Below are 15,973 nucleotides of genomic sequence, written 5' to 3'. Positions count from 1 at the left end.
ACTCCTAAAACCCCCCTAACTAACTTACACTTTTTTGTTTCCCAACTTACCCGCTCTGCCGTGCAGCAGCAAGTTGCGTGTGCCGGTCAGATCCCGGCGCGCGCTTCAGCAGGACAGCACCTAATGGTGCCTTCCTGATCTGCCCCTGGTCCACCCCTTTTACCTCACGCCATTCTTTGGCGCGTACTGGGAGATACACGTGTGGCCACAAGCGTTTGAAAATCCGTGGCACGCATGTGACCTAGCCACGTGTATATTTCCCGGTATAGGCGCGCATAGGGCTTTAAAATCAGACCGATAGATTTTAAGGCAGCTATCTGCATACTTTACAGAAGTTCTCAAAGGAAACGTACATGCACGCTTTTTCACTTTGAAAATTATCCCTTCCAGACCTCTTCATTCAGGTTAGGGGAAGCAGCTGATAGTTCCATTGCTTAGGGAATTTCATGGATCAAGAGTGAATTGGTATTGGATGAACGTTACTATTTATCATATGCTTTTGAAATTCCTTATAGAACAAACGACTTTATTTTATTATTCATAATTAGTGTAATCATGTAGATTTCAAAGTAAATGCATTCACATCTGGACTTTCAGCAGATTTCTTTTAGTGGAATTGGAATTAATATCTATTAAACACAGCTACACGATCACTTAAACTTTTAGCGGCTATTATGAAAAGCATTGCCTTCTAATTTTTCTTTACAAAGTTACTCTATTATGTCTATTATCATGTTTGAGAGGGATGCAATATATAATTATTTATAATGAACTCTTTCTCTTTGATTTTTGATAGCTTCAGCATTGATCTAAAACCTAGTGGTTCGAATGACATTGCACTGCATCTAAACCCACGAATGAGACCTCAGGTGTTTGTTAGGAACTCTTATTTTTACGAGAGCTGGGGAGATGAAGAAAGAAGCCTTCCAGATTTTCCCTTCAGCCCAGGAATGTTCTTTGAGGTATGATTGTGTTAAATGAAATTCTAAAATTTTAGTTTTTTAGAAAATGAATCTTCTGCCAGTTGGAAGCAGCATCCAGTGAGTATTATCTGGTGGTAGAAGTCTGATGGAACTTGTAGCTGAAGTGGAGGTTTAGAACAATGAAAAAAAAAATGAAATCCATGTTTAAAGTTTTGGGCAGTTAAGTGGGATATTAAAATGAGACCCCTTATTCACAGGCTCTACAGAATGACTTACCCTTGTTTTTCTTTAAATGTCCAGAGGCAATGCTAGAAGCATCTAAGTGTGGCTGTGAGCAGTTTGTTGGCTGTGTATTCTCCTCTGTGGGAACTGTGGGAGTGGTGGGGGCAGAAACAGTCATCAAATTCAAAAAGGTCTGGATTAAGCACAGATGATCCCTAGTTGAGAAGAGAGGGAGAAGCCAGAGATCAACTGTGGTCCATGGCATGGTACAAAGAAAGGAAATTGGGCAAACTAGATGGGCCTTACAGTTTTTATTTGCTGTCAGTCAGTATTATGTTTCAACTATGTTAAAAAGCTCATTAAAACAAATGTGCTGTACAGTAATCAGAATAACAACAAAAACTCATTAAAAACACCAGCTGTATGGCAGAATATGGAAGAAGACAACAGAAACTGGTAGTGGGTTGTTAAAAGTGTTCAATAGGTTACAAAACGCTATACCAGAAGAAGATATCTTACACAAAGAAACTTCTAGTAGGCAAAGTTTACCTTATACAAGTTTGTGTGAGAGGACTGAGAGACAAAGGGTTCTCTCAATGCCTCACTCTTTTGCAGTATATCTCATACAAGATGTTATCTTTTGTAAAACATTTTGAATTCACACATCATCAGTACTTTATAATGTTGTATTTTTACAAATGAAAATCCATTGAGGAAACTTCCATGGGGGTAGCCATTTTAGTCTGCAGCAGCAAGAATGACAGAAGCTGGTGGCATCTTATAGCCTAACAGATTTAGAGAGGCATAATTTGAAAGGATAAGAGTCCCTTTTGTTGGATGCATCTGTGCATTGGTTAGTCTAAGGTGCCAACAGCCTCTTTGTCACTGAGGAAGCATGTCCAACAAGGTCAACCTTGCTGGGACTCCTTGTAAAAGTAAATGGTACATCAGTTAAGTGCATCTGCTGTTTTGAGATTCGCTATTATCCTTTGTTGAAATAATTTTTATCTGAAGGGGGTCGAAGAGTGCAGGAAGCACACTGTGCAGATACTTTTAAAGTGCAGTTCCCTGTACGTACTTGGATCAGTCCAGACCACTGGGTTATGCCTCCCTTCCAGCAGATGGAATCAGAGAAAAAAAGCTGAAAGGCACTCCCTCTTAACCTGGTGTGCCACCTGCGATCCTTCAGTATTTCTCTGACTCCCGCAGATGAGGGTGTCAGAACCTGCGGTCCTGATCTTTAAAAACAAAACAAAAAAAAAAAAGACAGAGAATTTCTTCAGAAGGTGTTGTGCCTTCATTGAGTTGATCTTTGGCTAAATCAAGCTATTCAAAAAAACAAAACAAAAAACTTATAGTAGTTAGACTTTTTTTCTGGAGTTGAGCAGGGTCAATCCTCCCAAGGCTCCTCCTTGGTAGAGGCTTGGCTGGGGTTGGATGTCCTGTCAGCCAACTTACCCGGAGCCAAGTCTTCTACCGATGAGTAAGGGGAATTTACCAGTGGGCTGGTCCCTCCCCCTGGCACCCAGAGATGTGCTAATTCCTTGGGTGCCTCCTGTGACGCTACTGTTGTCCCAGGAATGTTTTTTGATCTTGTTTCTCCTGGTTGACTGCTACTTTGCTTAAAAAAAAAAAAAGAAATTGACACAAATAACTTGCGCGCAGGTTCCCGGGGCTCCGGAGGGGCGTTTTCGCCATATTTTCACTCCCTTGCTATCGCACCACAACCTGGGATGCTGCGGGGTTCTTCTTGCTCCGCCTGCGGGGAGCCAGTGGTACAGCTCTCCCGTGATGGCCTTTGTTCGAGGTGCCTTCCCAGCGGTGAAGGACCATCGGGGAGAGGCAGCGGAGCGTTGTCAGCACGATCCTGAGGTGCAGACAGGAATTTGCACACTCGCAGGTCTCGGGCTGCGCCGTTTCCGTCTAGGGCGGGAACGGCGGCCATTTTGCTCCACCAAGCTCAGATGGAGAGCTGGATGCAGGGGGAGGGGAAATCCCTCCTCTGCTTTCTCCGCCGAATTTGAGCCCTGACAGGCCGCGGAATGCAGTGCCTCTTTCCCCTCCTGGTTCTGAAAGGGGCAGCATCATTTTTCTTCTTGGTTTGTGCTTTTGATGCACAAAGCTTTCTTAAAAGCTGAGGCTGAGTTGCAGGCTGCGGAACCCCCACCAGCAAAGTTGGCTAGGCTATCTGAGAGGCCAGATTCCTCCAGGGGGCGAACGGGCTGTGCAGCTGCGAGCTTATCAGGGTCCCCAGCTTCCAATCCACCGGAACCTCTCTAGCAGAACCCCCTCCTCGGGAATATAGATGGGGACGTTGATGGGTCCGCCCCAGTGGAGGGGGATGATCCGCGGGTCCTCAGATTGCTGTATATAAATGTTTTTATTGATTTCAAAGAAACAATTACAATGCCCCTGGTGGGTAGGAACTCTGCAATCCCCACTGGGTTAAAGTCTAACATGACAGAAGCTAAAGGTCCCTCCCCCTCATGTCCTTCCTCCCCATCCCCTCCGAGAAGTGCAAGACAACAAAGGCAATAATCAGTGTTCTGAAATCTACAGAGCAGTTAGCTCATCCGACACGTCGAGTAGTAGGTGGAGAAAATCAGACATCGTTGACAATCAAGCTGCGAGCTCTGTGCGGCAGGGATTGCAGGTAGGGCTCCCAGATCTTCAGAAAGTTCTGCTTGTGTATCGGAGAAAGTCGCAAAGTAAGGGATTCCATGTGTAGCAGGTGATGAAAGTGATTTCGCCACTGCCAAAAGGACGGTGGAGTCGGCTCCTTCCACTGTAGTATAATCTGCTTTTTCCCCACATAGCACACTTTCTGAAAAAGTAGGCAAGTGTGTACATTCCGGACGGCTTTGAGAGGGAGATAGTCAAACAACAGGGCATGTGGAGAGAGTGGAACAGAGATATCTAGCAGATCGTTTAAGTACTGTAGCACCTGTATCCAAAAGTTCCTAATGTATTTATAGTCCCAAAACAAGTGTGACAGCAACCCCTCCTGTATATGACATTTCCCATACATTGACGAGGGTATTAAATGAGAGCGACAGACTGCCATGGTGGAAACATAAGCTCGCCACAAGAATTTATACTGTATTTTGCGGTATTATAGGTTGGATGTCACAGCCACCAAGGAGTGGAATCCCGCTTTAATCATATTGCCAGTTAATTGAAGGTGGCGTTCATTCTTTCAGCGGCTCTGTAACAGTAGACAGGGATCTTGTCCACTCCACACACTCAGTTTTTTATAATGACTGGAGAGGGAGGGGGGACGATTTCGACCCAGGGACAAGAACACTTCTAGCTTATGAAATATGGCAGCCTGCACACTCTCAGCAGGCAGGGATCTGACATAGTGTTGAAGTTGCGAATACGAATAGATTTGTACTCCGGACAGACCGTAAATGTCTTTTAGTTCTGGCCACGGAAGCAGCTTATCCTGCGCATCCAGGACATGGCCTGATTGTGTGACCCCTTTCAGAGCCCATTGTTTAAACCCCAGTGACTGGGAACCGGGCAGAAACTCCGGATTTCCTTTTAGTGGCAGCAGATATGCACAGAGTCGTGGAATGTCCAGAAAACAAGTAAGGGACAACCATGCTTGTCGTATGGGAGCCACTAACATACCACTGTCTCTGGAAACTGACAAATGTCGGGGGCCCATTTGCAATACATAGTGTAAATCAAGCGGGGCCAAAAGAGTTTGTTCCGCTGCGAGATCCATCCATACAGAGCTCCCCAGTACCCAATCCTGCACTATCCAGAGATTGCTGGCCACACTATACACTCTGAGGTCTGGGACCCCCATGCCTCCCTTTCCCCATTTAATTTTTAGATAACTAAGCGGTGTTCTCGCCCTTTTCCCTCTCCACAGAAACCACCGCATAAACCGCTCCAGGTGATACAGATCTTTATGTTTCACGGTTCCTCAGATTGTTTAGGAGGGAAGAGCTGGATCCTTTGATCCCTCATGTGCTGACAGAGCTAGGCATTGAGGCTCCACAACCGAGCTCAGAGCCTACCACGATGGACCCAGTCCTCTCCGGGCTTCGGACCCCCCCGTAAAACTTTTCCTTTTCACCCAATGCTACTGCGACTCATGACCCGGGAGTGGGAAGCTCCAGAGGCCAGTCTTCGAGTGGGGCGAACTATGGAGAAGCTCTACTCCCTACCTGAAGAGTCCTTGGACGTCCTTAAGGTCCTTAAGATGGACACGGCCATCTCCGCCATTACTAAGCGGACAACCATTCTGGTGGCAGGGGCTGCTGCTCTTAAGGACCTTCAGGATCGGAAGCTTGAGGTCCTCCTTAAATGGATCTTTGAAGTCTCGGCGCTTTGCATTAGGGCAGCGGTAGCCTCATGCAAAGGGCGATCCTTAGATGGGTACAACAGTTGCTCACCGCGCAGGAGTTCCCTATGGCGGAAGCTGAGCAGGCAGATCGAGGCTTACACCACGGATGCCTTGTATGATCTTCTTCAGGCCTCCTCACGCACAATGGCTTCGGCAGTCTTGGCTAGGAGACTTCTGTGGCTCTGCAACTGGTCCGCCGATGTTTCCTCCAAAGTCCAGTTGGGCAATCTTCCTTTTAAAGGGAAATGTTTGGTTTGGGATGATCTGGAAGCCCTTATCAAATCCCTAGGGGACAACAAGTTGTACAACCTACTGGAGGATAAGCCTAGACCCTCTAGGACCTTCGGTTCAACTTGCCCTCAGTTTCAGGGCCAGCGCCGGTTCCGACAGGGCAGAGCTCCTTCCTTTCCTCCACGTCAGCCGTTGTCGAGGTCTCAGGCTTGAGCTCATTCCTTTCGCGGCCACAGGCCTCTCCGCAACAGGGATCCTCAGGGATCTTCTGGGGGCAAGTCTTCCCAATGAAGGTGTGCTGGCCCACTCCTCTGTTCCGGTGATAGGCGACTGCCTTTCTCTGTTCTTCGAGGAATGGGTCAAGATCACGTCAGACCAGTGGGTTCTAAACATTATCGAACACGGTTACGCTTTGGATTTTGCTCGCCCGTTGTGGGACCTGTTTTTGATGTCGCCTTGCGGGTCTCGCTCGAAGCGCACAGCAGTAACTCAAAACCTGGGTCGGTTGAAAGCCCTGGGAGCCATTGTCCTGGTTCCTCCGGAGGAGTACAGAACCAGCAGATACTCTATATATTTCGTGGTCCCCAAGAAGGAAGGCTCCTTCTGCCCGATTTTGGATCTAAAGAAGGTGAACAGGGCGCTTCAGGTACCTTGTTTTCGCATGGAGACTCTCCGCTCAGTCATTGTGGCCGTCCTCTCTGGCGAATATTTGGCTTCTTTAGACCTGACGGAAGTGTATCTTCACTTAGGGATCCGCGAGCATCATTGGTGGTTTCTCCGGTTCATGTTTTTGGGTGAGCATTATCAGTTCCAAGCGCTCCCGTTCGGACTGGCGACGGCTCTCCGCATCTTCACCAAAGTGATGGTGGTGGTGTCAGCGGCCCTCAGGCAGGAGGGCATTTTGGTTCATCCTTACCTGGACAATTGGCTCATTCGAGCAAAGTCAGAGGAGCTTTGCAGGACAGCGGTTCAGTCAGTATTGCACTGTCTTCACTTGGTTAGGTCGTCAATTTTTCCTAGAGCCAGTTGGTTCCATCACAGGTACTATCTTTCTTAGGCACTCGGTTCGACATGTCGGTCAGCAAAGTCTTTCTCATGCAGGAACGGATCAACAAGCTGACGGCGCAGATACGACACTTGTTGTTCCTACCGATGCCCCGGGTCTGGGATTACTTGCAGGTGCTTGGTTCTGGAGTGGGTCCCTTGGGCTTTTGCTCATATGAGACCTTTGCAGAGGGCATTACTTTCTCATTGGGATCTGAAGTCGGAAGAATTCCGGATCCCACTACCACTCTTGGAACCTGCCAGATCCAGTCTTGATTGGTGGTTGATTCTGGCCCACTTGCAGTTCGGCATGGACCTGGAGGAACCTCAGTGGGTGATTGTAAAGACGGACGCTAGCCTCTCCGGCTGGGGAGCAGTTTGCCAATCGTGGGCAGCACAGGGATGATGGATGGGTCGTCAGCTGTCATGGTCCATAAATCGCTTGGAAACCAGAGGCTGTCTGGCGTTGTGCTCTTTCCTCCCCCTTGTGCACCATCGATCGGTACGAGTTTTGTCAGACAGTGCGACAACGGTGGCTTATATCAATCGTCAAGGAGGTACCAGAAGTCGTCCGGTAGCCGCGGAGGCAGACAGGCTAATGGTTTGGGCGGAGCGCCATCTGTTTCCCCTGGCGACTTCGCACATAGCCAGAGTCGACAACGTTCAAGCGGATTTTCTCAGTCGCCAGCATCTAGATCCTGGAGAGTGGGAACTTTCCGAGGAGGCGATGCACCTCGTGACTCGTCAGTGTGGCGTGCCTCGCCTGGACTTGATGGCGACTTAGAGCAATGTGAAGGCGGCTCGGTTCTTCAGTCGTCGGTGGAAACACAGAGCGGAAGGTGTGGACGCTCTGGTCCTTCTACGGTCCCTCGACATTCTGCTTTATGTCTTTCTTCCCTGGCCGTTGGTGGGCAAGTTCTTACGAAGAATCGAGGCCCACTCAGGGTCGGTCATTCTTGTGGCCCTGTAGTGGCCCCGGCGGCCGTGGTTCGCAGATCTTGATCAACTTAGTGATGGACGGTCCGGTCCGGCTCGGTCGTCTCCCGAATCTTCTTCATCAAGGTCCAGTATTTTTCGATCAAGCGGATTGCTTTTGTCTAATGGCCTGGCTTATGAGAGGAGGCAATTGAGAAAGAAAGGTTATCCTGATTCGGTGATTTCCACCCTCCTGCAGGTGCGAAAGACATCTACTTCTACTGCCCGCTATCACCCCTCCTGTGCCCTATCCTTAGAACCATTTACGGCCTTAGTTAGATCCCATTCCATCATTCAAGGGGTGCAGGTGGCTATCTTAGCTGGATAATTGTAGATATTCAGATTTATCTAGTTAACAGGATAAGTTAGATCTGCTCAATAGCATGTCTAAAATTAGCTGGATAAGACTTATCGGCTAACTAGCGACTTATTCAGAGATATTCAACAGCATAGCTATGCTGCTGAATATCCCTTGTAAGTTAGCCGGATAAGTCTTATCCGGCTAACTTACTTAATTGTTTATTTTTTTAATTTGACCCTGCAAAAAAGTGGGAGACAGTGCAGATTAAATAAAACAGGAATAATGTGGTCACTGGAGCATTATGCTCTAGTTGTTTGTGGTAAACCTAGACAGAGTGAATTACAATAATTGAGTGTGGAGATCACCAAAGCATGAGTGACGGTTTTCAAATCCTTGACACATAAAAGAGGTTTCTGGTCTCGCCATAATCAAAGTGTTTTAAAAAAAAAAAAAGCTTTACCACAGCTTTCACATATGGTCAAAAAGATAAAGTAAAATTGGAATCTGGGCCCCATCAAAAAAAACAAAGTCAATGGGAAATCTTTAAGAAGGAAATGAGCCAAGAAAATAATCTCTTTTTTTTTTTTTTTTTAATTATTTAAAAGCAACCCATTTGTGGACATCTAATCTCTAATAGCATTGAGACATGGTAGGATGGGCCCTTTTGGGTCTCAGACAGTGTCTAGGGGCCCCTTACCTCTAACACCCCCCCCCCCCCCCCCCCAAAAAAAACCAAACAAACAAAAAAAACAGAAAATGAAAACAATAACCTCTGATATCCTGGGCTCCTGTTTAAATCCTAACTACATTAACATGAATAGTGGTGAGTTTCTTACTGACAACTGATAGCCCAGCATTAATAGGCAGATAGTCTATTTTGGCAAAGCTTCCAGAACTTATGCACAAGTTAGATACATTGTTCAGACGAGAAAAAATAAATAAAAAGACACCAGTCATTTTAAATCTGCAAGTATAGTTCATAGACCAGTGCATACAGTATTTAACCATTAAGAGTTTATCATAAAATATGTAAGGAAATAAAGTTTTCTTTTAATATAGCAATAAGCTCTTCTTTCTAGCATATAATAATAAAATTGTATAGCAAGGCAAAGCCAGGCACTCAGCTAGCTAAACTAAACATTTATGATGTAAGGTATTATAACATTATATCTGAGATCATGAATCTCTGTGTAGCTAAATCCTCTGAGTATATGACTTAGTATTTATGCAATAGTTATTAAAATTAGGTGCTTCTTAGCGAAGAATACTTCTATATATATGAGAGCATATTACAATACACAAATATTGAAAAATAAACCAACTTTAATTCTATTGCTTCCTCTTATGAGGCTTTTACACAGTTTATAATAAAATATACACACTAGAGCTTAATGATAAATTCAGTACCTAAAATCTTGGATTATTATATGCGATCCTAAGTTCATGTGTCTCTGAGATGTTAAGACTGAGTGCATGTGTTGTTAAGATGATAGGCCATAAATTGTCCACAAATGAAAACAATAAATACAATGAAAACTTGGTACTTGAGGCTGCCATTTTAACTCATGGCAGACCTAGATGTGACTGGCTATTAACTCCTATATGGTAAGACCATGTTATCTTTTTATCTATCTGTATCTAGAAAAGACTTGATTTTTCAATATTGTTCTTTTTTAAAAATATATCTCTTCCTAATTTGAGTTGCTCTGTTCTCATAAAATAATTAATTATTTCACCAACACATTATCTAAGACATAAGAACATAAGAAATTGCCATGCTGGGTCAGACCAAGGGTGCATCAAGCCCAGCATCCTGTTTCCAACAGAGGCCAAAACCAGGCCACAAGAACCTGGCAATTACCCAAACACTACGAAGATCCCATGCTACTGATGCATGGGCTATTCCCTAAGTAAAATTGATTAATAGCCATTAATGGACTTCGCCTCCAAGAACTTATCCAAACCTTTTTTGAACCCAGCTACACTAACTGCACTAAATTCCAGAGCTTTATTGCGCGTGGAGTGAAAAAGAATTTTCTCTGATTAGTCTTAAATGTGCTACTTGCTAACTTCATGGAATGCCCCCTAGTCCTTCTACTATTCGAAAGTGTAAATAACCGACATGGGTATCTAAGGAGAGGGAGTAACCTATAAGGGAAGATCCTTCATACAATTAAAAAAATCTAACAGCAGAAAATAAAGATGGTGTACTGTTCAGATATTTAGCCGATAAAACATACCTTATGTATCATGTTACATTCAAACAGTTAATATAGCAAGGAGAACAAGCAGTGAAAACAAACCCAGACATTTAAAGAAACTACAGTTTAGGCGCGAAAGACATAGCCAATGAGAAAGCAACAACTCAGGGCAGCATTAACCAATCATGAGACAGTGACCAAACGTATACGGCGAGAAGGCAAGAACCAGCGGATTAAAAAAAGTATTGCCATTCTATTTCATTAAGGCCATGAGGTGTAAGGCAATTTAATCTGTTGATCTATTTCTGCCCCCTGCGGATCAATATTTTGGAAAAATTACCGCCGCGAGGCGGGGGAGGCAACACATCAATTACATAAAATTTCAAATCTTGTTCAGAATGTCCTTGCATTTAAGTGATCTGACACCGACAGATTCAGTAAGGTTTTTGGGTCATCAGCCATGCGGACACTGCTTGGTTTGTTCTCATACTTCACCTTTAGCGATATTTGAACATCCCACTTCTCATGCTAAGTTTCGTTTAAAGTTTTCTGCTACATGCCAAACAAAAGGAGTGATCTATGTGATTATGTGCCCTTGCCTTAAGCTATTCGTTGGCAAAACTTCTCGCCCGATCCGTTCCCGGATCATTGAACATCGCTCAAATATTAGAACTGGTCGGGGCACAGCCCCTCTAGTGTCTCACTGGCTCTCATCAGGACATTCTGAACAAGATTATACTTTTGGTCACTGTCTCATGATTGGTTAATGCTGCCCTGAGTTGTTGCTTTCTCATTGGCTATGTCTTTCGCGCCTAAACTGAAGTCTCTTTAAATGTCTGGGTTTGTTTTCACTGCTTGCTCTCCTTGCTACATTAACTGTTTGAATGTAACATCATACATAAGGTATGTTTTATCGGCTAAATATCTGAATGGTACACCATCTTTATTTTCTTGGTCCCTCTCTTCACATTGTTAACCTGTTTTTTCATTTCAGTTGTTAAGAATTCCACCATTTACTGTCCCTTCCGACGCAGCCTGTTTTGGCGAAACACAGGGTCCGTGTCAGGGGACCCTATTGAGAACTGTGTTGGTCTGACAGATGAGCAATGTAGTTGCTGTTTTGAATGTGAAATTAAAGAAATTTCTTTCTTCATTAATCTGCTTGCATCTCCTTGGATGTTTGATGACTTAATATTTGGAGTGCATTTTCTTTGCTCCTTTTTTGTGTTTTGTATAAATTGATGAATCATCTTCAGCTCCTAGCAGAATTCAGCCAAGAGCAATTAATGCTTTCAGTTGATTTAAAACAATCAAATAATAATAGTATAATAACCTTTTGGATTGATTGTACCAGTGCCAAGACTAACTTGTTGAATGCTAAATAAGACCCAGATGGTACTAAATGCTGCGTTTCTGTTTTTACTTCCAGATGATAATCTATTGTGACACTCATGAGTACAAGGTCGCAGTGAACGGAGTGCACATTTTGGATTATAAACACAGGTTTAAAAACCTCAACGACATCAACGTGCTGCAGATCAGTGGAGATATTCGACTCCTGGATGTGAGGAGCTGGTAGCTGGAAGGAAAGACTCCCTGTAGAGCAATATCTGTTTTAATTAACAAGCTTCAATGACTATTCCGTTTGCAGTTTCATGATAAGTTTTGCTGTATTTTACTCAGCAAATTAAAACAAATGTTGTAGTTACTAAGAGATTTAATAATGAACTGTTGATAGTCTCTTCCTCTACCCCAGCTGGCTTACCATAATGCTACACATGCTCTCACTGGCCAGGAGGGATGATGTAATTTCTTCTCTGAGACCTAACTTCAGTGCTTCTCCTAGGAGGGGGGCAGTGGTCACTATAATAGTAGCAGCTCTCTTCCGTCTGTCCCCAGGACTGAATATCCTAGAAGACACCTGGCTATGTCTTCCAGGACACTAGCTGACATTTCTTGCCCCTCGGAGCACACCGTTATGGTCTGGGATACAATGCGGATCCAAGATAATCTTGTAAAATCCGTTTCCATCCACATTTTGTTTATGTACACTAAGTAGTCTATGATTTTTCAGCATCTTGCCTCTGTTGCAGTTTGCCGTAATAATCATGGATCTCAACACGCAGAATTATTTTTCCATGCAAGTTAAGCAAATGAAATGACTGCATGTTAGCATGGTCAAAAACGATTGCATAGAAGAGATATCAGATCGTAACATGTACCTTAATGTTTGCTAGCATGCAAGTTCTTTGAATGATGTACTAACACAGGGGTGAGCAAACTGGAAGGTGGACCCCCTCAGGAGGTCTTGAACAATCCTGAAGTGGGGCACACTGGCTGCCCAATAAGGAAGAATAAGATGGCTATGTTGAGTCTTGGTGTCTGCAGACTCAGGAGGGAGGGTTCAGCCAGACTGTGGTGTGTGCCAAGGAAAAGAGCTGCTTGTGCAGTGACGGGCCTGGTGTGGGGGGGATCCACTTACTCCGTGCCATAATTGAACATGGGAGCAGCCACTGTAGTGTTCCACAGCCCAGGAAGACCTGTCACCCTCTGGCTTCAGCCCAGGAAGAGTTCCTGCTGTGGCCGAGTCCCTACCTAAGGAGCGAGATCACAGCTGTTGCCCGCTAGTGGAAAAGAAGTGGTGAGGTAGGGGAGGGGAATGGGCAAAGAGGCCAGAAAGAGGAAGAAAGTAGGGAAAGGAGAATAAAGGCAAAAAAGTGTAAAAAAAAAAAAATTAAGCAAATCAAAACATGAAAAAAAAATGAGTCGACTAGAAAAAATTAGTGCAAACAGTAAAAAAGCAAAAAAAAAGTTGGGTAAGGTGAGCAAAATTTTCCTCAGTTCCTAAATAATTTTGGCTGGCACCTGTTTTGTTTGACAAATCTCCCAGCCCTTGCCTTTGTGGTGTGGGGCCTGTGTGTCTCTGTGTTTGATGTCTGTGGGGTTTTTTGCCTAGGTGTGGTAGGCCTGTGTCTCTGTGCCTGACTGGGTGTTGGATTTCTGTCTCCTTGTGGGGTACGGGTTCTTTGCCTCTGTGTGCCCATGTGTGTGCATCTGTGGCCGTGAAGAAAAACAAAATAGCTTTGAGCAATTGGTTGGCAGGGTGGCCGCCTGGTAAATGCTCTTTACATATGTATGTGCGCACACATGCATGCGTATTTTTATCTTTTTTATAGTAATCCATCTTGGGGAAGTGGGGGAGCAACTGCTTTCATGAGTGAAAAGGCTCAAATAGTGTGCTCACCTTTATGTTAACACATTGATTAGCCTTCCTTATCCAAAACTATTCCATTTTTTTTTTCGTTTTTCCTTTTGTAGTCCTCCAAGTTTCATCTCCCAGGGAGGTGGGAAGTCAAAGGGCTAAAAGGCTGTCTCTTTGGGGCACCCCCTCAGCTGCAGTGGTAGTAACAGCTGTCCCTTCTGCCTCCTGGGGCCTGTTTCACAACCACTGCACTGTTCCCAGGCCCCCTAACTGCCCTGATGAACAGGGGATCTGAATCTGGATTCCCAGTACTACAACTTGAGCTATAGGGCTGGCCTAGTCTAATCTTTTAGCTCTTCATGCTCACATACAAGCCAACACTCAAGGGTCCTTGTGAGGCTAGGATAGGAATACTGCTCCTTAGCTAAGAAATAATGCTGCAAGGAACAGAAGCTGCAAATCAGTCAGGCTCACTCCCTTGGCTGTGCAGAACAATAAGCACTGATTTCTGCCTGCCACATTCTGCATTCTAGCCTGCACACCTCCTTTTCTTAGCTGAAATTGTTACCCAACCTTTAAACCAACTCTTTTACTGTAGGAATTCACATACTAGCTTGAGATACTGCATGCTGGATAATTTGACAAAATGTATAAATCTTATTACATTCCACAATGAGCTTCCTGGCTTTTTCCTGGTCATAGCCATCATCCTCAGACATGGTGTTGCCCTTCGTGCATGTTATTGTCAGAAGGCTAACCCCCAACAGCTTATGCAGTATAGAAAAGGCTCCTAGAGACAGGCTTTCACATCCATCCTTTTTGATTTGAATTGAACTGTTAATGTTCTTTTATTCTTGACCCTGCAGTGCTTTTACGATCAGCATATGGTAACAGTTGACTTTTCTGCAACTTGAATTAGTCTGTCAAATTTGCTCAGGTGTCTGGTATTATGCAGTCTGATCCAGGCATGACACTTAAGGGGTCTATGTACTAACCTGCTTTAAAACTGGTTTGTGCTTTGGACGGTGGATCAGTCTCAGTGGCACCATTTTGAATTTGATGCTGCTGCTGGTAGGAGATAAACTGATGAAGGCTCGGGAGGCCTATTTAGGGAGGTGAAGGAGCACAGGTTTAAAAGCCTAATTTGGAGTTTCAGGGTGCTGGGAGTAATAGGGATAGAGGCCTGGAGGTTCCTTTCCTCATGTGGGGGGAGAGGGGGAGTGGGAATTCAATCAGAGAAGTCCACTTGGTGCTGACCTCCTAATGCAAGCTTTTTAACTACCTGAGGTGTACTTAAAAGTTCTGCATTAAGTCATCTCTGTTAACCTTCATGGGTATTAACACTGGCTAGTACAGTCAGCATTAGTACTTGAGGGCATAATTTTGATTATTATGACTTTGCACACATACTAGTGTTACTATCAGGTAACCAGCAGTAATGCTAACACTTACGCTGAACACATGAATGCCCGTAGCACATGGGTGTTAGCTTCCATTAACATGCATATTACACACGCATTAACAATAACACTCATTAGTTCATAGGGACCAACGTGTGCTAGTGCACAAAGAGCAATATGTCTGTTTCCAAGATTTATATCTTTTTTCTTCCATTTTTATAGAGGCTTATGGGTCCAAATTGGGCTTTTTTGTTTTACTGCATTGTCATTATGCATCAGGACTTTGTTTAGAAATGAGAAATTGGCCAACACGACTGGCAAATGCACACTTTTCTTGTGTGTAAAGACCAACACACAGCTGTGTGTCCAGTTTTCCCTTCTGTTAAAGCTTGAAACTTTTTTCTTGTAACTAGCATAAGTCTACAATAAACTTTGTATTTCAGACCTGTAATACAAATATGCAGATGTTTGGTAATTTGCTTAAGTGTATTGTGTGTATGCTTAGCAATCCTTCCAAGCATTGTATTGGTGAGTTATGATCAAAACAAAATTAATAAAAATTTGATTGTTTGTTTTTTTTTAAAACACTACATTCAAACATGTATCAGGCCGATACAGTACAGTACAGTGCGCACTGTTAACCGTCGTTTGGACGCACGTTTTTGATGCGCTAGCTTTACCCCTTATTCAGTAAGGGGTAAAGCTAGCGGGCTATTACCCCTTATTCAGTAAGGGGTAATAGCCCATCGAAAACGCACATCCAACCCCCCTGAAACTAATAGCACCCGCAACACCCAAATGCATGTTGATGGCCCTATTAGTTATTCTCGTGCAATTCAGTAAGTAAAATGTGCAGCCAAGCCACACATTTTACTTTCAGAAATTAGCGCCTACCCAAAGGTAGGCATTAATTTCTCTTGGCACCGGGAAAGTGCACAGAAAAGCAGTAAAAATTGCTTTTCTGTGCACCCTCCGACTTAATATCATGGCGATATTAAGTCTGAGGTCCCAAAAGTGAAAAATAATTAAAAATTAAAAAAAAAAAATTTTAAATCTGTTTCCGAACCCGTGGCTGTCAGCGGGTTTGAGAACCGACGCTGGCAAAATTGAGCGTCGG

At 44.2% G+C, this 15,973-nt stretch overlaps 1 protein-coding gene across 6 annotated transcripts in view; it reads left to right on the top strand.

Moving 5' to 3' along the window:
- LGALS8 (galectin 8) overlaps positions 1-15,458 on the top strand; it is a 214,223-nt gene extending 198,765 nt beyond the window's left edge. For 3 of the 6 annotated variants that reach the window (XM_029593819.1, XM_029593820.1, XM_029593822.1), the window contains 2 exons: positions 797-962; positions 11,684-15,458. In XM_029593819.1, coding sequence (XP_029449679.1) covers positions 797-962; positions 11,684-11,833 — 316 coding nt within the window. In that variant the 3' untranslated portion in view covers positions 11,834-15,458. The remainder of the gene's footprint in view (positions 1-796; positions 963-11,683) is intronic. The other 3 variants (XM_029593821.1, XM_029593823.1, XM_029593824.1) reach the window with 3 other exon arrangements.
- Positions 15,459-15,973: the final 515 nt, after the last annotated feature.

The sequence above is a fragment of the Rhinatrema bivittatum genome, chromosome 3 (genome assembly GCF_901001135.1).
Source record: "Rhinatrema bivittatum chromosome 3, aRhiBiv1.1, whole genome shotgun sequence".
Lineage (NCBI taxonomy): Eukaryota > Metazoa > Chordata > Amphibia > Gymnophiona > Rhinatrematidae > Rhinatrema > Rhinatrema bivittatum.
The sequence above is the reverse complement of the archived record's forward strand: the minus strand, read 5'-3'. Positions and strand labels throughout refer to the sequence as shown.